At 41.5% G+C, this 26,157-nt stretch overlaps 1 protein-coding gene across 1 annotated transcript in view; it reads left to right on the top strand.

Annotated features, from left to right (window-relative positions):
• Nucleotides 1-569: 569 nt before the first annotated feature.
• Nucleotides 570-26,157, top strand: part of LOC117491005 (desmoglein-2-like) — a 41,654-nt gene continuing 16,066 nt past the window's right edge. The window contains exons 1-5 of the mRNA XM_034140811.1: nucleotides 570-708; nucleotides 15,370-15,492; nucleotides 15,659-15,811; nucleotides 15,899-16,040; nucleotides 25,874-26,034. Of these exons, the coding sequence (XP_033996702.1) occupies nucleotides 664-708; nucleotides 15,370-15,492; nucleotides 15,659-15,811; nucleotides 15,899-16,040; nucleotides 25,874-26,034 (624 nt within the window). The 5' untranslated portion in view covers nucleotides 570-663. The remainder of the gene's footprint in view (nucleotides 709-15,369; nucleotides 15,493-15,658; nucleotides 15,812-15,898; nucleotides 16,041-25,873; nucleotides 26,035-26,157) is intronic.

Here is a 26,157-nt window from a genome sequence, read left to right as displayed (position 1 = left end):
CCCCAGAAGTAGTTTCTTTTTGCTAAATCTCTCTATAAAGGTCAAATGTCACTTGTTTTGCATCAATCTTGATACAGGGTACTTATTATATGTTGTACTTTGGATTCCTAAAGCTTTTAGTCTACTAACCCATCATCCAAGGGTGGTTTTCACTATAAGTAAAAAATAATTTTTGGACGAACACTATAATTTACAGTTTTTTACTATGTAAAATCTGACTTTTCTACATCCAACTCACAGGTTTATCATTACTTTGAGAAAAAAGATTATTAATTTAACCCTTTTAGAAGGGAAGATATGGTCATTTGTTCTGGGAATGTCATTTTCGAGCCTGAGACCTGAAAAACAGGCTCGGGGCTTAACAGGTTAAGATATTCATTGCTATCGGGATGTTAAGAGCATTCCATGGAATATAACAAAAAGTGTATCTCGAGCCGGTTTCTCAAACTTACCTACCCCACCTTTAAGCAAAATAAACATTCCTTATATATTCCTCATTTTAGGGGAGGTGCGTGAGGGAAGTGAGCGTGTGTATGTGTGTGTGTGTTCCTCCTTCATAAGCCTCCCCTCTCCTCCATCAGCTCACAGAGTGTCCGGACCTCACACCGGCCGCCACGGGACTATCGACTCTCTTCACGCGCACACCGGAACTATTCTCCCGCCATGAATCGGATTACTTCTCCTGTGTTTGCGTTGTTTCTCTTAACGGTGAGTCCTGCATCACTCCTGTGTCTAAACTGCTGTTTTCTGAATAACTTCAAATGTAGACTGAGTTTCTATAAAGTCCACCATTTAAATATTAATGTTTACCGTTAATTAAATAATTTGCGATAAAACACACTGGCTGTTATCCAGCTGTTAAACTTAGTCATACAAATGCATCATAAAACACAATTATTATTAAGGATATATGACTAATGTTAAAAAAACAAGCTCCAAGCACAAACACTTAAAAGATTAAAAGTCATAACTATTATGTTGCCAAATATTTATATGGCTATCTATGTTATTACAGGTGTTTGGGGCTTTAGGAAAAATAATGTCAGCCACGTACCCCCTGATCAGCGCAAATACTATTTGTTAGGGACAAAAAGCCTATATAAAGAGGTACAGTACAGCGCTGCACCATCAGTGTTTGATTTATTAAAACAACAACCTTGTAACTGAGAAACACTTAAATGCTACATTTCAAATGTTTACAATCCATCACTAAATTCATGGCAAACCAATTTTAACATTATGCAATAACACTAAGACGACATTAGTTGCATTGAACTGATCTTTTTAATAAGTTGTACTTACAATTTAGTGAGAATCATGGGCTTGTGCTTCACTGAGGATCTTTGTCATTCTCAGTGACAGGGAGGCAAACTGCAGTTATTACACTTCGCGTTTTGAAATATGTACAACTCAAATTAAATCAAAATAAATCAAAACAACTGTACATTAATTAAATACATTTGACATTTAGCTTGAGCTGGCTTTAATACTTTCTTTATGGTATTCAAATTGGGCTCAAGTAGAACCTTTACCCATGTATTTACCTAGTTCTGAAAGAATAATCAACATTGTGCATAACAAGATAAAGCACTATAACACCTCTATCAGCTGACGCCAACAGGCAGGAGCATAGAACCATAACACCTCTATCAGCTGATGCCAACAGGCAGGGAGACAAAACACTGAGAGCACATCAGCCCAAGGTTGCAGGCTACTCTGAAAAATATAAAATATAAATCATATACTGGTTTGTTTAACACCTTTATGTTTACCACATCATTCCATATGATGTTTTTACATAGTTTTGATGTCTTCGGTATTAATCTACAATGTAAAAAATAATCTAAATAAATAAAAACCTTCGAATGAGAAGGTGTGTCCAAACTTTTGACTGGTACTGTATGTGATCAAAGGTTTTCAAATGCTGCAGCAACTGTCATGGGGGGCTGTGTGTGTGTGTGTGTGTGTGTGTGTGTGTGTGTGTGTGTGTGTGTGTGTGTGTGTGTGTGTGTGTGTGTGTGTGTGTGTGTGTGTGTGTGTGTGTGTGTGTGTGTGTGTGTGTGTGTGTGTGTGTGTGTGTGTGTGTGTGTGTGTGTGGGTGGTACATTCCTGCTTTTTTTACTTCTTGCACGACAATTCTTTCTCAATGTTCTTCCAATGAAACTGTCACCCTGTCAGGGTGTGTGACTTCCACAGAACTGATGAAAACACTCACACCCATAAACACACATGATGCGTGGACTCATTTGGCTTTGGTGATTTGCATGAATTCAGTATCATTTTCCTTGAAATATGACTCCTCCCAGGTAATGATTGCACAATGACCAGCATCTCTGTTCTCTATATCAGTGGTTCTCAAACTTTTTTCAATAATGTACCCCCTTTGAAAAAAAATGTCAGCCAAGTAGGGAGACCAGGGACAGTTGTAACACGGGACAGTTGTAACGCCTTCAATATCTCCAATCACAAACAAGCTAGAGTGATGAAACTCACTCTGCACATGCTCAGTTAGATGGAAAGATTGCTGTGAAAAAAAGGAGCCACGTTTAAATCTGTCGCGAAAGATATCAGCAAAAGTGTGTTTCTGAGGTAAAACATTAACAAAAATGTTATGATGTATTTTTTGGATACTGTCTTGAGGTCAAATGTCTAGGAATCCAAACTAGTATTATTAGAATCACTGTTTTGTAAGCTAAACATATAACTAGCTAAATATGGGTCAAGCTAGCCATCAGGCAGGTTCACAGGGGGTGAAAACATGACTGGTGGTCCTGTGACGGTTGTAACACGGACCACCTGGGACGGTTGTAACATGGCACATTTACAATGATGGCTCATTTAATCGAATGATCAATATTGTTGATTGGTGTGCATTGTCCCTGTAAAAATAAACAGAATAAAATACTGTACGTAAAGTGTGTGCGTGTGTTTACAGTATGCCAAATATCAGAAAGAGGAAGACAGACAGGGGAGTGCCACTTCCTCTGCTGCAGAGGGCCTCAAATGAAGTTCAGGAGGGCAAATCAGTCAGGGCAGTGGCAAAGTCCCATGATATATGCCATGTCACCCTGTACCGGTTCCATAAGAAAAGGCTGAGGTTGGAGAGTCAGGGATCAAAATCACCCCAAAGAGTAGGCTACTGGACACCCAAGAAGGTGTTCTCAACAGAGCAAGCGATGCTTTTGAGAGACTACCTGATGGAGGCAGCTGATTTATACTATGGTCTCAGCTCAAAGGAGGTAGGTCTACATAATTAAGGTAGAATAGGCTATCTATACAGATGGAAGTGACTTTTACACCTGCCACAACGGTGAATCAGATTAATTTATTGGGAATGCTGATACAGCATTCCAACTATCTGTTATGCTACGCACAAAATTCTTTATTATTCCGCCGGGTTATTTTGCACCTCTTCTTCTCCCACATTCCACATCGCAGAAACTCCGTTCAAACATCAAAACGTTCAGCTCGGTCGGGAATCGATGGCTATTACTTTTCTCATTCATAACTTTCATAATTCCAGAGATACATCCCATAATTCATCAAACTTTTAACATGGAAGTCAATGGAGAACTCTTCAGACTTGAACAATCTTCATGCAACTTCAACTGCTAACTGCTCCTTCATACTTTCACTCAGAAACCTCATTCCAACTATAAAATGTTACACATCTTTCTGACATTATTCGTGTAACACAACCTTTAAATTTGATTCATACTTTTAGAGATATTAAACATTGTTCAGACCTTGGTAAAGAGGCCTTCTTCAGATTTTAGAGTGCGTGATGTCACAGTGGAGGACAGATTTAATTTTGCCTTCATATTTTCTTTTAAACCTGCCATAATTCCCAAACCCTACATTCCTGAGACATAATTTTTCATGAGAAACGTAGAAAAACATCTCGTAGCTTGAAAAAAAAAAAAAAATTAAGCAAAATAATTAAACATAATGCCTCTTGAGGCCATGAAGTGACAAAAACGTTCAACATGTCTCCATTAAACCCCATTGTAAGTTCAGCCTCATATTTCCCCACCACAGCAGCCGCACACCTTTAGTTAATCTGCCAAAAAGGCCACATTATTAGGCCGAAAGTACACAAAAAGTACACCTCAGATGCTCAAGTTCCTTGACATGCTTCACGCTTTGAAATGTCACCGATATCTGTTACGGTTCTTCAACAAAACGTTCACATGTAAGAGGTTTATCTCTCATTCAGAGCAATGAAAATGCTCTCCTCTCACTGATCACCATGGAAACCTTTGATCTCTGGACACGTCGTTAGCTCAAATATAAACACCTTTGTCATGGAACACGATGATGTCATAACTCCAACTGACATGCTCAGAGCAGCAAACTTCAAATAATGGTTAACACAGCTTTACGTCAATTATGGGGTGTCATCATATGCCGTTTCCATGGAAACGCATCCCTCGCCATAAAACACGATGTCGCTGTAACTCCAATGGACACGGTCCGATCGTCCCCCAAACTTCGCTTGTATATCACTGGTCCATGCCTCAACAGCTTTACGCCAAATCTGAGATCTCACCATAGGCTGTTGCCATGGAAACGCATCCCTCGCCATAAAACACGATGTCGCTGTAGCTCCAATGGACACGGTCCGGTCGTCCCACAATCTTCACCTGTATATCACCTCGCCATGCCTCAACAGCTCTACGTCAAATCTGACATCTTACCATATGCCGTTTCCATGGAGACGCATCCCTCGCCATAAACCGGCCCAAAACTTCACAGGTTTGGTAACGATGCAGCCATCAACGCTTCTAAGCGTATTATGGGATGTCATCAAATGCCGTTGGCATGGCGACAGATCATTCGCCATCAAGTTAGTTCAAAACAGTTTGCAGTTCAAATATTCTGCTGCTTTTCCAAGACTTTTTACTTTCTTTTCTTCTCTCATCACACATTCAAGCCCCCAGTGTTCATGTATCATTTCAATCTAAATTCTTCACTTTCTTCTTACACATTACATTTCAGCATAGCAGTTTAGCGTCAGCTTTTCAGCATAAAGCATTCCCACTAGCAATTTCTTCAGGAATTTCTCTAGTTCCATCTGGTGTTCTGTTTTAAGTTATGTTCATTGTTCATTGTTTGTTGGAGGGTGTGTGAAACCCCATTAAAATCTTGTTGCCTTAGAATTTGACAGCTTTCCCTCTTTTTCGTCATGTAGTGTGAAAAAAGGTAACCGTTATTAACATGTTACAACCGTCCCTGGCATGTTGAGTTTTAAAAAAAAAATACATTTTCCAACCTGTTCTTATTTCATAGAAACATCTTAAATACATTGTTTCAGTAGTTAACACATTGGAAATGTATAATATAGCAAAATGGCTATCCTAGTGTAAATGTTTTTACTTATTGGGGAAAACCCAAAAAGTGTTACAACTGTCTCTGGTCTCCCTACCCCCTGATCAGCGCAAAAACTATTTGTTAGGGACAAAATGCCTATATAAAGATGTACAGTACAGCGCTGCACCATAAGTGTCTGATTTATTAAAACAACAACCTTGTAACTGAGAAACACTTAAAGGTAGAGTAGGTAAGTTTGAGAAACCGGCTCGAGATCGCTAGATTTGAAAATACACAACCGGAGAAAATCTGCCACTTCCTTATAGAGCCCCTCCTCCAACACACACGAACGCGCACATGACCAATGAGGGAACGAGATAAGTTTGTGCACAGATGGAAGGCTGACAGGCAGGTAGGCCATCCAGTTATTTTAGCCGAGCCGGCTAAAATGATTGGTCGTACTTTTTACAGTATTACGGCTTCCACAGATGAAATTTTTTTATGGATTTTTTGTCAAAGCACTTAAGATATTCATTGCTATCGGGATGTTAAGAGCATTCCATGGAATATAACAAAAAGTGTATCTCGAGTCAGTTTCTCAAACTTACCTACTCCACCTTTAAATGCTACATTTCAAATGTTTACTAGGTCGCCAATTTTGGGGCCAATCGCCGGAATCAGTATCGGCCGATACCGATCGCCGATCCGATCGAGTGGGCGGGGCCTATGGGGATCTTCCATTTAAAGTGATGTTTAAAACTCAGTTAATGGGGCTCATTCACTGGCGCTTTGACAAACAACAACCAACATAATTATTACATTCAAATGAAGTACATTATTCAAGTTTACATTAACTTTGGATAATAACATGGGAGAAATGAGCGGAAGCGCTCTCTTTTCCTCTCTCCCCCTCTCTCTCTCTCCTGACAGCCTGTCAGTATCGTCTCATGCATCTCACTGATCCAGTAATGAGTGACCCGACAGTGAAGAATAAATATATGTATAACTAGTTTAGCTTGTTCCAGAGGTAGATAAAATAGCTAAGTGTGTTAGGTCTAACTCTTAGTGAGTGTTTCGCTCCGCTCACCGGTCCGTCACAGCGGGTGGAGCTGCAGGATTTCTGCTTCACACACGTTGCATACCGCTATTTTACTGTCTTTTTCGGACACCTAAAATATTGCCAGACTGGTGAAGTCATTTTGGCGAGCTTGTTTTTCCGCGCACAGAGAAAAGTGTCATGTCGACTGCATGAGACTGATACTGACGGGCTGTCAGGAGAGAGAGAGAGAGAGAGGAAAAGAGAGCACCCCGTTTATTTTTCCAATTTTATCATCCAGAATTACTGTAAACTTTTGAATAAAGTAGTTAATCTACTATTAGTAGTTTGTTTAAATGTATTACTTGTGTTGTTTTTTTCATTAACATAAAATAAATCTCACGTACCCCCTGCAGTACTCCAACGTACCCCTAGGGGTCCACGTACCCCCATTTGAGAACCACTGCTTTAGGCTATACAATTTCTGATTAAAAACAGTTTTAAATTTGACTGATTGAATATAATAATGTTTCATTTAAAGGTGGGGTAGGTAAGTTTGAGAAACCGGCTCGAGATACACTTTTTGTTATATTCCATGGAATGCTCTTAACATCCCGATAGCAATAAATATCTTAAGTGCTTTGACAAAAAATCCATACAAAAATGTCATCTGTGGAAGCCGTAGTACTGTAAAAAGTACGACCAATCATTTTAGCCGGCCCGGCTAAAATAACTGGATGGCCTACCTGCCCGTCAGCCTTCCATCGGGGCACAAACGTATCTCGTGCCCTCATTGGCCATGTGCGCGTTCGTGTGTGTTGGAGGAGGGGCTCTGTAAGGAAGTGGCAGATTTTTTCCGGCTGTGTATTTTCAAATTCTAGCGATCTCGAGCTGGTTTCTCCAAAATTACCTACCCCACCTTTAATGACATTTTAAATTGATGCCTGTTTCCAGTTTCCTGACATTTGTAGCCCTTACACAATGTACTTTGTCTACAAATAAAAGGTTTGTCCTTAAAATGTACTTGTTATACAATACAACTTAAATCCTTTAAAGGGGACATATCATGCTATATTTGAACAATATATTGTAGGGCCATACCTATATAAAGTATATAAATATAGTTTTTTTTTCAAAATACCAAACAGATCCTGCATTTTAGCCATGCCTCATTTCGCTCTATTTGCTCTTTCCAGCCCTGTTTTTGCAGGGGGCTGATTCTGTGACGTAGCTTTAATGCAAATGAGCTGCAGCTGACCACGCCCCCCTGCAGGAGAGGGGAACGTGCTTTGAGATCAGCTGCTGGGCTGTCAGAAGAGGGGGAGAAAAAGAGATCTCCGTCCTCCGTGTTTTATTGTTATATATGATTATATAGAGTCATTATTCATTTGTTTTAAAGCTCAATAAATAACAAAGAAGACCTTTGACCGGCACTTTTCTAATTTTGTCCGGAAGATTTCAACTTTAACCTGTTAAGCCCTGAGCCTGTTTTTCAGGTCTCAGGCTCGAAAATGACATTCCCAGAACAAATGACCATATCTTCCCTTCTAAAAGGGTTACATTAATAATCTTTTTTCTCAAAGTAATGATAAACCTGTGAGTTGGATGTAGAAAAGTCAGAATCAATATAGATGTTTTTTATTTTAAAGAAAATTCAGATTTTACATAGTAAAAAACTGTAAATTATAGTGTCCGTCCAAAGATTATGTTGTACTTATAGTGAAAACTACCCTTGGATGATGGTAAGGTAGTCTAAAAGCTTTAGGAATCCAAAGTACAACATATAATAAGTACCCTGTATCAAGATTGATGCAAAACAAGTGACATTTGACCTTTTTAGAGAGATTTAGCAAAAAGAAACCACTTCTGGGGTCATTTGGGTGGATTTTCCATATCTCTGGCCCCCCTTGGTCGATTTTGATGGTTGACACCTCTTTCTGACCGTTAGAGCCAATAGAATCGAAGGGGGAGTCACACACTCATTGTGAAGAGAAATGGTGGGGGCTTCGCTCATGTAATTTTTCATCAGAGTGAACCTATCTCTAGCTTTGACATCTGGAAACGGAAAAGCAGTTTTAATGCTTATGGATTATCAGAAATCATTTCAAAGGGACACAGACACATTGGATTAACCTATGGATTAACTTCAGCAGCGTTTTTATCGTTTTAATGCCATTGAAGACCACTTTGGAGAGACTACAGAGCCAAAAATAAGTGGTGTTAATGCTATAACGTCGCCATTTCGTATAATTCAGTGATAATGTGGGTGTCCAAAGATTCTGTGTCACCTCACGATGTGAAACGATGTCATGGATGTTGAGAAGAGATAAATAATAAGGTTTTGTGAGTGATTTTCGGTGCAGTAAGGTGTTATCATTTTTCGCTCGTTGCTAATTCAGAGGCTCAGTGTTAGCATTGTGGGTTTTATTTTGAAAAAAAAATAAAAATGATCAGCTAGATGAGTTTCTTCCCGTTACATGGATATAAAACATTCATAGTTTATTAAATGAACATGCCCTCAGACACTGTTTCCTGCAAGATGTTGCGGCAGTGCCCCGGTACCGGGGTCTCTCGGGCTTAACAGGTTAACGGACATGTTGACCGGCGAAAAAAAATCTAACTGAAACTCTGCCGCACGGCCCCCTCGTTCCTTGGAAGAGGTGGAGAGGTGGGTGTTTGTCATCTGCTGGTGGACTACCGGAGAGAATTACAGTGCTTGCCTCGACGGGGAGGGATTGCATTGAATTACAGCAGCAGGAGCAAACGCTTGCCTCGGGGAGGGAGAAAAAGAGCCACAGCGGAGAATAAACAGAAGGGCAACCATGGCAACCATGCAAGGGAAGTCTTCTTCGCTGCTTTTGTGGCAGACTACAGCGCCACTTACAGGCCTGGCATATGTACTACAGCGTCTCCAGCACTTTCGAGCGGCAATGGCCGGCCGTGGCCCAACCCCACATTCCCCTGATAGGTGGAGAGTTGGCCATATAGGCTGAGCACCACTTTTGTGATGTAGAAAAGAATTCAAATCTGGATCAGTCTGTATCAGATCCGTTGCAGCCCCATTTTTAGAGATTTGGGTATGGAGGAAAAGAGAGAGGGTTGTGTTTTCTCACACTTGGTGAGTTCCTTGGTGGAACACCGGGGACACATATTCATGTATAAAAGACGTACAAAAGTGCATTTTGCATGATAGGTCCCCTTTAAATTACAGTTTTTTAGGTGAAACTTTTATGAAAGACAGATCACATAAGTGCAATCAACCACAATGATGAAGCAAGAATCCAGCAGGAACAATACACCTAAACACTAAAAATGTAATGATATTATTGATGCTCTCTCTATTAGATTGGTGCAGTGATGTTGAAGTATTTTAGTTGTTGTTAAAAAAAAGCAATGGGATTTTTCCAATGGATATTGGAATTTTAAGATAATCTCCAAGCATTAACACCACTTATTTTTGGGGCATAAATGCAATCTCCAGAGGTAAAAAGCTAACATTGGGCTATAAACAAACTCCATCACGGTCTTATGTCTGCGTATCACCATTGCTAATGATAAGCTAATGATTGGCTTGATGACGTTTAGTAGTAGTCTCATCTGGTAATTTGTAAGCAACCACTTTTTTTTATGACACATAGAAGCTCCAGACATTCATAAGTCAATGTGAAAATCTCTTGAGCTCGTGTTAACCACAGACCTTATTTCAGGCTTCTAACTAAAGCACGTTCAAAAAAGCTCTTTTCGAGATGAGGGAACTGGAAGTGCTAAAATTTGACTAATTTCCTGGATTAAGGTATTTTCCTGCACCTGACCTCACTAATGGTTTATTCCAATAGGTAGGGCTCTGACACCACTAATTATGCCCTGCCTGAAGCATAGAATTATGTCAGTGATTACCCGAGTTGGCTCCAGCAGCTCATGCTTGTAACAACATGCACCTACGTTTTTTTTCTCCAAGCAGCAATAGACGAGAAGGCAACAGTCTGAGCAACAGGTACGGCCCACCCTCCCTTTCAGAGAGGCAAGTCATATTTCAGACGCATGAGCAGCAGCCGTTAATGCACCACATCATTTTCCGAGCCTAGGAAGGATTCTTGCATCGCTTCTGAAGGACCTGACTCGGAGGGACTTGTCCTACCAAGGAAATGTCCTCGACATTGAGAAACACCACGTGTCAGATTTATTTAGTTATTTTGGGGAGGTCGAGATAAATCATATTGTTTGGTGGATGCAGTTTCAAATCAAATCAAATCAAATCAAGTTTTATTTATAAAGCACATTTAAAAGCGATTTTTGGTCGAGCCAAAGTGCTGTACATGTAATAAAAACACATTACTACAATCACAATAAAAGACAATAAATTACAACAGATATATATAAAAAAATAAAAATAAATAAAACACAAGGAAAAGTCAGGAGTCGTGCTCCGCTCTAACTAGAAGGCCAGAGAGAAGAAGTGTGTTTTTAGTATAGATTTAAAAACCCCTAGGGTCTGGGCCGACCTCACATGGAGGGGCAGAGTGTTCCAGAGCCTAGGGCCAGCTGCTGCGAAGGCTCGGTGCCCTCGGGTTTTAAGCCTGGTCTTGGGCACTACCAGCAGCAGCTGGTCAGCAGACCTTAAAGCTCTGGCTGGGGTGTAGCGCTGGAGGAGTTCGGCTATATAGGCCGGAGCCAGCCCATTTAGTGCTTTGAAAACAAATAAAAGGATTTTAAAATCAATTCTGAATCGAACTGGAAGCCAGAATTGGGGTGATGTGGTCACGCTTTTTGTGGCCAGTCAGCAAACGTGCAGCTGCGTTTTGGACTAGCTGCAGGCGTTTAATTGAGGCCTGGTCCATACCCACATACAGAGCGTTGCAATAGTCCAGTCTTGAGGTTACAAAGGCGTTAATAACCCTTTCTAAATCATTAAAAGATAAATACGACTTGGTTTTGGCCAATAGTCTTATTTTCAAAAAGCAGGATTTGACTACGGTGCTGACCTGCTTGTCGAATTTAAAAGTGCTAGTGAAGGTCACTCCAAGGTTCATGACCGAGGGGAGGATGTTTTTTTTGAGAGAGCCCAGAATATCAACCGGAGAGGCTGGAGGTTGGGGTCCAAAAAAGATGACCTCAGTCTTGCTCTCGTTGAGGTTGAGAAAGTTTTTGCTCAGCCAGGATTTTATCTCTGTTAAGCAGTCCATCAACTGCTGTAGTGAGTGTTTGACATTTGCTTTGAGAGGCAGATATATCTGTACATCGTCGGCGTAGCAGTGGAAGGGAATATTATGTTTAGTGAGAATTGAACCTCGGGGCAGTATGTACAGTAGAAAAAGGATGGGGCCCATAATCGAGCCTTGGGGAACACCACAGGTAAGAGGGGCTTTGGCAGAGGAGAAGGCACCTAGCTGTACTGAGAAGCTACGGTATGTCAGGTAGGACCTGAACCATGCAAGGGCAGAGCCTGTGATGCCAGCGGACTGTTCAAGCCGTGACAACAGGATGCTATGGTCCACAGTGTCAAAGGCAGCTGTCAGGTCTAACAGCACCAAGACAGCTGGGCTACCTGAGTCGGCGGCTAGGAGCAGATCATTAAAAACTCTTAAAAGGGCTGTTTCAGTGCTGTGCATGGGTTTGAAGCCAGACTGAAACTTTTCATAGATTCCATGCATGGTTAAAAAAGACTGCAGCTGGGCGTAGACTACTCGCTCCAGGGCTTTAGATAAAAAAGGTAGCTGGGAGATGGGCCTAAAATTTGCAAGAATGGAGGGGTCGAGATTTTTCTTTTTAAGTAGTGGCTTAACCACGGCATGTTTGAAGGCAACTGGGACACATCCTGAGCTAAGAGAGGTGTTTAAAAGTAATAAAATACTTGCTCCAACTGAATCAAAAACATCTCTGAGAAGGCGAGAGGGAATGCTGTCTGAGGTGCAGTTTGTCGGCCACAGGTGCTTGACTACATCCGAGAGAGAAGAGAGGGATACAGGCTCAAAGTGGTCGAGGACAGCAGGGCACAGAAAAGGAGCAGGATCTGGGGTAGCACTAGAGTGGGCTAGCCTAAGAGCAGATACTTTTCCAATAAAAAATGTAAGAAACTTATCACAGAGAGTAGTCGATGGCACAATAGAAGAAACATCACAGGGATTAATGATAGAGTTGAGGACATTAAAAAGAACCTGAGGTTTATGGCTGTTTTTGGAGATTAACAGAGAAATGTGCTCTGTTTTGGCTGCTTTGACTGCCGTCTGGTAGTCAGAAAGGCAAGCACGAAGGATTTCTAGGGAGACATGGAGTTTATCCTTTTTCCATTTTCTCTCTGCACGCCTGCAAGCGCGTCTGAGAGCACGAGTACAGTCATTGAGCCACAGCTCTGATAGAACTTTGGTGCGTCTAAGCGTAAAAGGAGCAACAGAATCCAGTATTAGTGTGCATGTCGAGTCAAACATGGAGATAAGCTCATCAGCATTAAAAGCACAGTTCACATCTAATTTACAGATCGGAGAAGCATTAAAAACATCAGAGAACTGTGAGGCAGTCAAGGGGTTAATCGAACGCAGACGACGCGCAGGGGCACATGATTCGACTCCTGCGGAAGGGATGGTGGTTGTAAACAGAATCGGTAAATGGTCTGAGATACGCGTTGCTGCACATATTTCATCCACAGATACAGACAGTCCAAACGATAATACTAAGTCCAAAGTGTGTCCTTTTTCGTGTGTTGGGCCAGCCACGGACTGAACGAGACCAAAAGAATCAAGGAGATTTAAAAAGTCCCTAACCAGAGGTTTGGACTCGCAACACACATGGACATTGAAGTCTCCGGAGATCAAAACACGATCATATTTCACCGTTTTTGTGCGTTGTGCATACGCATGGGTCAGAGTTTGCGTGGAGGACCGCACATTTTCCCGCCAAGTTTGTTTATTATAAATCGCAAACATTGCGTAGAAACTGGCGTACGCCATCTTTTGAGCGTACGCACTGTTTTTAAATGAGGCCCCAGACCTGTTCTTTCTTTAGTAGTTTTTGTTGGAACGGTGCAACAGATTCAATCATTTGAAGTATATGGAGTTTCACGATGTATCACCCCCTCTAAACTTGGTAGAGCCCAAAGGAGCCAGAATAGCTGTTCAACAGCACAATCCTTATTGGGGAAGAAATAAAATAATCAGGCTTTCTGTTAGACCCCAAGCCTGTTTTTCAGGTTTCAGGCTCGAAAATGACATGCCCAGAACAAATGACTATAACTTCACTTCTAAAAGGGTTAAATTAATCATCTTTTTTCTCAAAGCAAGGTTACATCTGTCAGATGGATGTAGAAGTGTCAGAATCAATATAGATGTTTCTGTGTCAGAGTGAATTCAGATGGAACATAGTAAAAAAGTGTAAATTCTTACCTCCGCCTAACAAAAAACCATTACTTATAGTGAAAACCACCCTTGAATGATGGGTTAGTAGGCTAAAAGCTTTAGGAATCAAAATTATAACATATAATAAGTACCCTGTATCAAGATTGAGGCAAAACAAGTGAAAATTGACCTTTTTAGAGAGATTTAGGGAAAAAAATTCCAGGCGGAATAAGCTTTGGGCACATTTGGGCACATCTGGTTCCATCAGTGCCATTTGACCTTTTTCAGGTACCAGACTGTAAAAATCATTTTATAACATTGAATCATCACTATAGTTATTCATTCCATAAAAAAAAAATAAAAAAAAAAAAAAATAAATTATTGTAAAATTTAACCTGCTAATTATTGTCATGGATTTGACAACTGATGTTGTTTATTTGCTATGTTCTGGCTGCTAGCTCAGTGAGTTCTGGCCGTGCAGTGATGACCTATGCCAATGGAATCTGTGGAATCTCAGCTTTCAGATGATATGTTGTTTGTGCAGAAAGTATAATTATAAATGATAATTTTTGTGAGTTATGAGCAGAAATAGCATTAGTCCGTATTTGCTAAGGGCTCATTGAAAGGCTTCTTGTGGGAATTATTATTATTTATTTTTTATTTTTTTTCGTATAGTCAGTTAGCTGAGTTTCTTCCCGTCAGCTGGGTGTGGAACATTAATAGTTTCATAAATGACACTTCAGAGATCACACTGGTGCTAGCAGATGTAGCATTTTCGGACCCTTCGGAGGGTCCTTGGGGTTTAACAGGTTAAGCTTTTGTGAAATATGAAGAGATAAAGAAGAGCTCTTCAAAACAACACCAATCCTGCTCTGATGTCTTTCAAGGAGTAATATGAAAAATATAAATGCAAAAAGAACTGCCATAACATTATTTTTATATAAAATACTTAAATCTTTGAACAATCTTAGCCCATATTATCCCAAATTAATACATTTTCAATTTCAGAGTTATTTTTAAACGTATTGTAGCTGTTGTTATTCTGGGTACTGAATCTTAGGGGGATCTTTTTAATTCACTGTCTGGTATATTTCTATGATTATGAAGGATTTAGCACCACCCCAACATTTAAACCAGGAAAATAGCATTTATACAAAATAGCTACAGTTCCTGATACTGATTAACACTTTACTGTTATGGTATATATTAAAGTAAAGCAATAGCTTTAGATCATCAAAATCTGTTTGAAAATCTGTTGGCTAAAGAAAAAGATTCACGAATGGATTCACAAAGAGAAACAAGAGATGGCTCAGATACTACGGAGGAAGCCTGACAATTTTTTCAATTAAAATGTTATAATGCTTTAATCGTATAGCTACATAACCATGTCATTTCAAAATGTCAAAATTCTACAAACTATTGTTAGCACTGATTGAGAAACAGAACACTAATTTGTAAAATGTTTTTACTATCTCATATAGGTAAATTCTGTATTGCAATCTAATGTTATTCAGCCTTGAAGGGGCCCTATGATGCCCTATTATGAGTGTTACTTGACTACAAATAGTAGAGGCACAACATACAAATATCAACCTGAAACTGAGCATTATAGGGCCCCTTTAAGATATATGCGACAAGTGGACCATTGTTTTAAAGAGGGATTCAGTGTGAAGTAATTATAAATGTATGTTGCAGGCTGTTGTTCTGGTGATTGCTTACTCAGGACACAACCTGGTAAGAAAAAAAAGGGTATGGATTCTCCCTGCAAAGCCACTGAAGGAAAATGTAGACTACACCAGAAAGGAATTTATTGCCAAGGTGAGTCACTGATTATTTAAACCCATATATTCTGTAACAGACAAAGAAGGAACTATTTAACCACTAACAGCAATCATTTAGTGAGCAGGTGTTGTCGTCTGCAAATGTCCTTTGAGTGTGTTTCTCTGATGCAGTGAAATCACCATCTTCCTGTTTTGTGTTTCAGATTCGGTCAGATTTTGAAACTGAGGGACTTCAGTACTCTCTAGAAGGCATTGGTGCAAATAAATATCCCTTCAATGTGTTTGTTGTCGACCCTCATACTGGATTCATTCGTGTGACCAGACAACTCGACAGGGAAGAAATCGATACATACAATGTGAGTGATGTTCTGTGCTTTTTGACCTGAATGCCACTGTATTAGATTCTGAATAAGTGATTAAAGACATTTTTTTTTTTTTTTCAGCTGTCAGGTATTGCTACGTTCACTAATGGCAGTCAAGCAGAGAAAACAATTGACTTACGAATCAAAGTTATCGATGAGAACGACAACGCTCCAGTGTTTGCAGTCATGGAGGCCGGGAAGGTGAAAGAGCTCAGTCCTCGAGGCAAGTGTTTCTGCTTTTGTGTGCAAATCCAGATTCTTCCATCAATGTAATCCTACAGTTACTTTATAAATACAACAAAACATTCTGGTTTTATAAATACGAGATTATCTATTTTCTTGCCTTATTTTCACTAAGCTGCTTAATTTAACATACTTATTTATTTTTTACATTTCATTTTGCCGACGCTTTTATCCAAGCTGGTCACTAAGGCCAAGACATCGACCTGCTCTCTCGACCCCATGCCCACAGCCTTGGTCAAGGCAGCTCTATCCACCATCTGCCCCATCATTGTTGACATAGTGAACTTGTCCCTGTCTTCTGGCACAGTCTCACCCTGCCTCAAAACTGCCTCAGTCTCTCCAATCCTGAAGAAGCCTGGCTTGGACCCGGAGGACCTCAACAACCACCGGCCGATCTCAAACCTCCCATTCCTGAGCAAGATCTTGGAAAGAGCAGTTGCCGCACAACTGCAACACCACATGACATTTCATGAGCTCTACGAACCCCTCCAGTCTGGCTTCAGACCCCATCACAGTACTGAGACTGCCCTCATTAAAATCACTAATGACCTCCTCATCGCATCTGATTCTGGCCTCATCAGTATTCTCATCCTCCTGGACCTCTCCGCTGCCTTTGACACAATATCCCATAGCATCCTCCTCAGCCGCCTGTCAGACTACCTTGGCCTCAGTCACACAGCTCTTGCCTGGTTCGAGTCCTACCTCTCTAACAGGACTCACTTCGTTACCATCAGTGACTGCAGCTCCCCTCCGGCCCCAGTTAACCTGTTCCACTCTGAGCCTGTTTTTCAGGTCTCAGGCTTGAAAATGACATTCCCAGAACAAATGACCATATCTTCCCTTCTAAAAGGGTTAAATTAATAATCTTTGTTCTCAAAGTAATGATAAACCTGTGAGTTGGATGTAGAAGTGTCAGAATCAATATAAATGTTTTTTATTTTAAAGAAAATTCAGATTTTACATAGTAAAAAACTGTAAATTATAGTGTCCGTCCAAAAATTATTTTTTACAGATAGTGAAAACTACCCTTGGATGATGGGTTAGTAGACTAAAGCTAAAGCTTTAGGAATCCAAAGTACAACATATAATAAGTACCCTGTATCAAGATTGATGCAAAACAAGTGAAATTTGACCTTTTTAGAGAGATTTAGCCAAAAACTGGGCCATCTGGGGTCATTTGGGTGGATTTGACCTATCTCTGGCCCCCCTTGCTCGATTTGGTTGGTTGACATACCCTTGTGACCGTTAGAGCCAATAGAATCGAAGGGGGAGGCTCCCACCCACACACGTAAAGAAAAAATGTGGGCGCTTCGCGTGTGGAAAACGAAACCAAAGTGGAGGAATGTCTCCTTCTGGAGTTTGGAAACTAAAACGCAGTTGTATTGCTTATGGATTATCAGAAATAATTTCAAAGAAGGCACAGACACATAGGATGAACCTATGGATTAACTGCAGCATCGTTTTTTTATCGTTTTAATGCCATTGAAGACCACTTTTGACCAAGGTAAGCCATATTTACGTGTTTAGCTTCTTAGCTCCACATGTGATGATGTACGCTTTCGTTTATAGCGTCGCGAATGTTTATCACTGAGTGTTGAGGTTTTTTACACAGATTCAGTGTCTCCAGGACACCAAAAACGAGTGGTTGGCTGTGCATCTAGGATAAGTAATAAGGGAGTTATGAGTGAGTTTAAGTGCCTTTGTAAGTTCCGTTTTTTCGATCGAGGCTAATTCAGAGGCTGAGTGCTAGCATTGTGGGGTTTTTTTGAAAAAAAAAATTAAAAAGATCAGTTAGCTGAGTTTCTTCCCGTTACATGGATATAACACATTCATAGTTTTATTCAATATTAAGATTCCTTAGACGTTGTTTCCTGCAAATGACGCGTTTATCCGCCCGGTACCGGGGGGAAGGTGTGAAACAGGTTAACCAAGGTGTACCTCAAGGCTCTGTGCTTGGACCCCTCCTATTCACCATCTACATGCTCCCACTTGGTCAAATCACCCGCCAACATGGTCTCAGCTTTTACTCGTATGCCGATGACACACAGCTCTATTTCTGCACCAAACCGTCCACACAGCTCCCACCTCTTTCCCTGGTCAACTGCCTCCAGGACATCAAAAACTGGATGTCATCAAACCTGCTAAAAATAAACAGCAACAAAACTGAGCTCATCATTGTGGCTCCCAAGGCGCAGCTCCAGAAGGTTGGTGACCTGCTTCTCACCATTGACGGCTGCTCCATCCCCCCGTTCACTGAAGTCCGCAACCTGGGAGTCATCCTGGACTCCACCCTCTCTTTCCAGGCGCATATCAAATCCATGACCAAATCCGCCTTCTACCATCTCTAAAACATTGCCAGACTCCACCCCTCACTCTCTGACTCTGTGGCAGAAACACTCATACACGCCTTCATCACATCCCGTCTGGACTACTGCAATGGAGTCCTGTCCGGGGTTCCCAGCAAAACCCTGGCCAGGCTCCAATATGTCCAGAACTCTGCCGCCAGGCTTCTCACCCACACTAAGCCATGGCAACATATCACCCCCACCCTCATCCACCTCCACTGGCTGCCGGTCAAGTCCCGGATTCACTATAAAACACTCCTCCTCACGTACAAGTCCCTCCATACCCTCGCCCCCCAGTACTTAACAGACCTCCTACATCCCTACACCCCCTCTCGGAGTCTGCGGTCCTCAGACACGGGCCTGCTCTCCATCCCCCGCTCTCGCCTTCGTACTGTGGGTGACAGGGCGTTCAGTGTTGCGGCCCCCACCCTCTGGAATGCACTTCCTCCCGAGATCCGGAACGCTGCCTCACTGGACATCTTCAAATCCTCACTAAAAACGCACCTGTTCACCATGGCCTTCGGACCCTAGTCCTTTCCTGGTCCCCTGGCTTCCTTTATTTTATTTTTATTTTTTTCTTGTTTTGTTCGCTCCTCATTGTCTGTTTTGTTTTGTCTGTCCACCATGTACAGCGACCTTGGGTCCCGTGAAAGGCGCTTTATAAATTCAATTTATTATTATTATTATTATTATCCAAAGCCACTAACAATAAGCGCAAAAACCATAAAGATTCAAACTCAGAAGAACAAGGAAAGTGCAGATATATTCATTTCAAGCTTGTCATCCCATTGTAAGTGCTGGTGAATTTGTAAAAAGGCCTAAATGATTATTATTTGTATTTATTTTCTCAAGAATTGAATAGCCAAGGCACAATCTAAACAGATGCATTGTCAGTTTGTGAAGGTATACAGATATAATAATAATAATAATAATAATAATCCTTATATTTATTATAGCGCTTTTTCAATGACTCTCAAAGCGCTCCTTACAAATACACATTACACATACATATCATACATACATGTAATGGTCATGTAGCACTCTAGAAAGGACTCCACCCAGCGGATTCCAACCAAAAACCCAGCGTTTACCAGTGGCTGGGATTTTAAAGCCCTCCCACTATTTTCTGAGAGGGCGTTGCCAGATTTCCCCATTTGTTCAATTTCAGGATTTAACCATCAGAGGGCGCTTCATTCACAAATACACAAAGACAACTGGGTGAACTTTGGTATTCAGTTTGTTTCCTGGACTTTCAGTACTTCAGTAATGTTTGCAGATCTGCAGCTGTGTTTGCTGAAGAGCATTTAAACACATATTGGTTACGGTTTTCACAGACTACTATAACGAAAAAATATCAATATTTTAGATCAAATAAAGTATATCTAATCTTATTATCTTAATTGTAATTCAATAATATATAGTCTTTATATATTAAATAATCATAATAATAATGTAAATGTTTACACTTCTTTAATTTGTTATGCTCATACTTTTACCTTTACAATAGTTTGCTTTAATATGCAGTATATTTTTTGTAATATTGTTGTGGTGTTTTTACACAGTACAGTAGATCAAAGTAAATCCACTTATACATTATCATGTATTATATTGTGTTGTATTATTAAGTAATATCATACATTAACCCCATTATAGCAGATGCCACATTGAATGGATGAACACATTTATGCATCAATAATTACAACGGAGTATTTCTAAATATATACTTATATGTATTTAATACTAATAACATAATGATTCATTTTACTTTCAGATGATAATACTTTTCACTTGGGCAATTGACAATTTACTTCTAACACATATTTTTACCTAGGTAAATAATCGGAATACTTCTTCCACCTCTGATTTTGGACCCTGTCACGGACCGTCTCCACAGCAGCGTTAAAAAAATCTTGGAGGTGGGCGTATCTGAGGCTTGGGGATTTTTTTGCGATCAACCAATCACATGAATCTCCCGCCCGCGACATACGAAGCCAAAAAGCCCGAAGTAAACTGGATATAAACTCCCCAAAACAGGCGAAAACATACCACTGTCTCTGCCACCTCCCTCCATGCCTGGCTCCTCCGGTTTATATCCCGGTAGGTCTGGTCATAAAGCACCGGGTGATTGATTCGCTACCGCTAATTTCTCCTCCATTTTTTGGAATATGAGGAAATGATCTGCGGTATGTCTCTCCCAGCATACACGCCGTTTGATTGGCTAGAGCTTGAACTGCCAGATTTGCGTACACAGGATTTGATTGGCTGCCGCTTCCACCTCAGCTTCAAAAGTTGAACATTGTTCAACTTTGAATCTTGAAAATCCTGAGAATCTCCGCTCGCCTGCCCACAATGCATTTCGGCGAAAAGTGAGGGAAAGTGACGTCACCCCATTCAAAGTGAATGGGCAGAAGCGTTTCAAGATTTTTTAACGCTGCTGTGGAGACGGCCCGTCACTGTTTTTAAAACTTTAATTAAATGTTTGATATTTCCAGAGACCCTTTCAGACCACTGCTGGAGAACAGAGGGGGGATGGGAGAGTTTTGTCACATTCCAATGGGCCATTACTAGAGATTTGAAACAAAGATGGTCACAGCCCTGTGTTGACCACCCCTGACACACCGAGCCGATTTTGCCCGTCGATAGATGTCTGGCCGCCGATGAGCGTCCTGTCGCCCTACTCAGATTGGTGTGTCCTGCACCGTCATGTCTTTTCGGCCGTGCCGACACCTTCCGCTGTCGGGGGTGGGGGGTGGTGAACGGTACATGGTCAATGTTTGTTTAAAAATGTTTGCAGTCGCGAAAGCTCTAAGCCAATCGGACATGGACAAAAAAAAGGACCAGTCTATGTGTCGAGGGGGAACTAGACACCCCTCTTTACAGCCGCATGGTTTGGTCTGACAGTGCTCGGCAGAGAGGAAGAGAAGATCACTAACAAAGTCAAAAATCGTACATCCAAAACGGAATAAATATAATAATAATAATAATTATTATTAATACGTTAAGTCTTGTTCATTGTTTTTCACTTTTATTAAATGTTTGATATTGCCGGCACAGACCCTTTCATACCGGCAATGTGCGATAGAAACAACAGGAACTGCGACAGCATAAATATGCAAACACAAACCTACAGTTAAACTTTACTGCTGGAGAAAAGAGATCACAGGGGGGTTGGGAGATCACAGGGGGGGTGGGAGAGCTGTGGCTGATGGCCCATTAGGTGTGTAAACAAAGAGAGTCACACACAGCCCCCGCTGATCAGCTGATCACCTGTGAGCTGCCGAGTTTCATAAAGACTATTTAAAAAAACAACGGTCTAATTTGATTATTGCACAAGAATGAACTCAATGTGTGATTGTTATAGCAGTAATATTAAACAGTAATAATACAGTAACCTATTAGAGGTCCCATGTCATGGCCATTTCTACTGATCATAATTCCATTGTTGAGGTCTACTAAAATAGATTTATATTGTGCAATTTTCCAAACTCACATTGGTTTCTCATACAGCATCTCTGTAAAGTATGTGTATTCACCGGTATTCACTCTGTCCTAAACGGCTTGTTGGAGCTCCTGCCCCCCCTCCCTGTGAGCCCAGTGTGCTCTGATTGGTCGGGACGTTGAGAGGCTCGTTGCTGCAAAGCCTGTCCGCTCCTCGCAGCAGATCGCAGCAACGAGCCTCTCAGCGATACAGCGAGAACAAGCTAAATTCATCCTGAGCACACACAAACACTCACAGCCGAAGTAAAAACAATAAGTGTGGCTTGATATTGAGTAAGAAAAAGGTTTATAACGCTGTGAGAATGGGTCTGCGAAGAGCATTTCTCCGCGATCCCAACGTAGCACCCCGAAAAACGTTTACCCATTTAAACAGTCGTGGTAGATACCTTGTTTGTTTTAAACATCATAAATACACAAACAACAATGAATACTTACAGGTTGTGTACCCGAATCTCCCGCTGGTCCAAACAAAGTAGGAACAGCATCGTTCTTCAGTGCCCTACGCTGTACATATCCGGCATGAATCGCTGAAAGGTTTGTGAAGCTTTGTTTCGTGAAATGCTCGCAGAGGGTGTGGCCTCTGGGCAGGGGCGGACTGGGACTACAAATCAGCCCGGGACTCTCGACCGGCCCACTTCGGTACCGCAAATAAATTGTCGACGGGGGGGGGGGGGGGCGGTGCTAGTGACTTATCCGACCGGCCCACATCGTCCGACCGGCCAACTTCAGTACCGGCCCATCGGGATTCCTCCCGAACGTCCCGATGGCCAGTCCGCCCCTGCCTCTGGGTATTCCCACGTCAGAGTACCCAGGAAGAAAATGAGAAATCTCCAACGAGGCGTTTTGGGGAGGTCTTTTCTGTGTTAGAGTTTTACTCGCTACAGGGTGTACTTTGAGGGTTTTTGACTCTGCAGACCGTTTACATGCATAAAAACCTTCATAACACACAAGGGGACAGGTAATAACCGGAAAAGCATGACATGGGACCTTTAACACTGTAAATATTCTTGTTTGCCCGTGGTGAGATGACGAGGCTCCATTAAAAATAAACCTCTTTTTAGTGAATTACTCAGTTTAGGCAAGTTAATAAAGTTTTAATGAAGTTGACTACAGCAAATTCATATTTGTTAGTGCTTTCATGTCAATTCGGCGAACATATGATACATTAAATGATCGTGAGGATGATGTTTGTTTGAGCCGGGCTGCATTTCCTGATGAAAAAACAAACCGATTTTGTAGTTGTAGTATGCCAACGTGGATTAAACAACATTATTTAGTTAAATGAAAACATGGTGATGTTTTGTAAATGATTGCATGTCTCTTATTTAGCACAGAATATGATCCTATCCGTGACATATGGATCTTAACAAAGATCCGCTATAGTAATCAGACATAAATCTATCAGCTGTTTATTTCACATGAGTTCCAGTGTGGCAGCTTTTTAATCACTGCTCCCCCTGGTGGATCCATGATCCATTGCAGCTGGTTTCATTATAATTTATCAAGGGGGCGTATCAAGTCATGCGGGGGGTTTTCCTTTCTGCGAGGATCGACTCCGTGCCGACCACGGCCCCACTGCGGTAGGGACATTAGAAATTAGGTGCTACATCTGTATATGCAGAGTTCCTGCTGCTGAATGACGCGAGTAAACACAGCTGACACAGCTGAAACTCGAGTGATTAGAACGATGCGAATATTCCCAACGCTTCCGGTGTGAACGCAGCATTAGAACTAGTATAACAAGGGTAAAAAGCTGTCAAATCTGGTAAACAATTTGACATGTCTCAGGTTTAAGTCATTATTCATGGTAATTGTGATGGAAAAGCTGTCATCAATATTGGGCAATTTATCACACTGAGGCTGCTTTTACACGGGAACGTTTGCGTTTATGCACAGTATGCGTTTTCAAAAAAGTCTTCCGTTCACATGCATTCTCTTCATTTAACGTGTCTGTTCAAACGAGACCGCTGGGAACGCTGTAGTACATATGCCGGGACTGTAAGTGGCGCTGTAACTTCCGCCACAAAATACACCAAAAGCAGCGAAGAAGACCCCGGAGCAGCCCAGAGCAATGTTGCCATGGCTACCCTTCTGTTTACGCCCCGCGGTGGATTTAGCAACATGTAGTGGTTCATGTAATTCTCCATGTCCACTTGTTGCTGATGGTTGTGGTAGAGGAGCTGTAGATTTTGCACTAACATCTGTAGCATGGTCGAGCTGTAGATGTTGTACTAACATCTGTAGCATGGTCAGTAGCAGTAGCACTAGCAGTAGCTACTGACAGTAGCTACTGGCCATGCTACAGCAGTGAGCAGCAGAGGCGGGGAGAGGTGGGGCTATCGTTATTTTTTCAGGAAATATTCGTATAGAGGCGATTACATGGACTCGTTTGACCCCCCAGAGAGTTTCGTTTGCAAATCTATCCACCTTGGGACCCGTTATCGTTTGTGGGGTCCGTTTGTTACGGCCTCATGTAAATAATAGGGCTATACGTAAGAGAAACTATGCAGATACAAGCCGTTTCGTTCTCGTGTAAATGTGGCCTGAGGCCCAGGCCCCACGGGAACGAAAACGGGTTGTATCCGCATATTTCTCTTGCGTATAGCCCTTTTTGCCACACGACGCCGTAACGGAACGGTAGAAACGGACCCTGCAAACGACAACGGGTCCAAAGGTGGATAGATCTGGGAACGGAGCGCTCTGGGGGGTCCAACGGGGCCGTGTGGTAGCCTATACGGTCATCCTTTTCTGATAATGACGACGCAATAGCCCCGCCTCTCCCCACCTCTGCTGCTCACCCCCGCAAAAGTACACTGCACACTGAATTCAGATTAGTTATCTTTATCTCGATATGGACATAAACGCGAGTGAAGTCTAATCTGACAGGACGGAGACACGCAGCTCCTCCCGCTGTGATGCAGCGGGAGCAAAACACACACTTCAAGTCAGATCATCACCCTTAGCTATTTTAATTACCTCTCTAACTACCTAAACTAGTTATAAATATGTTTATTTTTATTGTCGGGTTTACTTACTGGATCAGCTGCTGCATGAGACAGACACTGACGCTGTCAGAAGAGAGGAAAAAGAGACAGGCTCCGTGTATTTTATTATTATATATCATTATATAGAGTCGTTATTCATTTGTTTTAAAGCTCAATAAATAACAAAGAAGACCTTTGACCGGCACTTTTATAATTTTGTCCGGAAGATTTCAACTTTAACACACGTTGACCGGCGAAAAACTCTGCCCGGTTCCCTCTGCCCCCACCAAGGAGAATAAACAGAAGTGCAGCCATGACAACCATTCTTCTTCGCTGCTTTTGTGGAGGAAGTTGCTGCTTTTGTGGAGGAAGTTACAGCGCCACATACAGGCTCGGCATATGTACTGCAGCTTTTCCAGCGGTTGGATCTAAACGGAGCTGTCTCGTGTGGCAAGACACTATCCGGTGTATATTGCGTGTGGACGGAAGCTTTTTGGCGATTGCGTTTGCGTTAATCCTATGCGTTTTGCCGAATGTGTTCCCGTGGGGCCGGGGCCTAAGACACCCTGTCCGCACCGTGCAGCTGCCTCAGCTATAATACACTTGATGTCTTTTAATATAAAACGTTGTGCAATATACATGCAAGTGCAATATAACCTCCTGCAATTTCACGTTTATTACCATGGTGTACATATCTGCTTTTTGTTTTTTACTTATTGTATTATTATGTGTACATGTGTACATACTGTACTTAAACATTTAAAAATCCACCATCTGCTATTGTAATCATGTTAGATTCCCTGTTGCAGGTCAAATAAAGGATTTCTGATTCTGATTCACTATTCACATGAGTCTGAGTGTTTTCTGATCTTTCTGACCAGTGTGCAATGTGATGCATTTAGTTTTCTTTCATCAGAGCACAGACGTCTGAACATAGCCAAATGTGTACATTTGTAATGACTGTTTCATTAAATAATGTTTTACAGGGACTTCAGTCATGAAAATAACTGCAACTGATGCTGATGAACCAGGAAATATAAACTCTCAGATCGCCTATACCATCGTAGATCAACAACCACCCGGTGACATGTTTTCCATTTCCAAAGATGGGATCGTACGCGTCAAAAGTTCTGCCCTGGACAGAGAGGTACAGTGTGAACTACATCCACAGGGCCAGTCTCAATCGCAGAGGCTTACAAATACTAATCTATGGAGCTAGATTTGTCTCAATAATTATATTTGTGGGTACAAATATCCAACAATGGCCGAT

Source organism: Trematomus bernacchii, unplaced genomic scaffold (assembly GCF_902827165.1).
Source record: "Trematomus bernacchii unplaced genomic scaffold, fTreBer1.1, whole genome shotgun sequence".
In the NCBI taxonomy this organism is placed as follows: Eukaryota; Metazoa; Chordata; class Actinopteri; order Perciformes; family Nototheniidae; genus Trematomus; species Trematomus bernacchii.
This window is presented reverse-complemented; position numbering and strand designations above follow the sequence as displayed.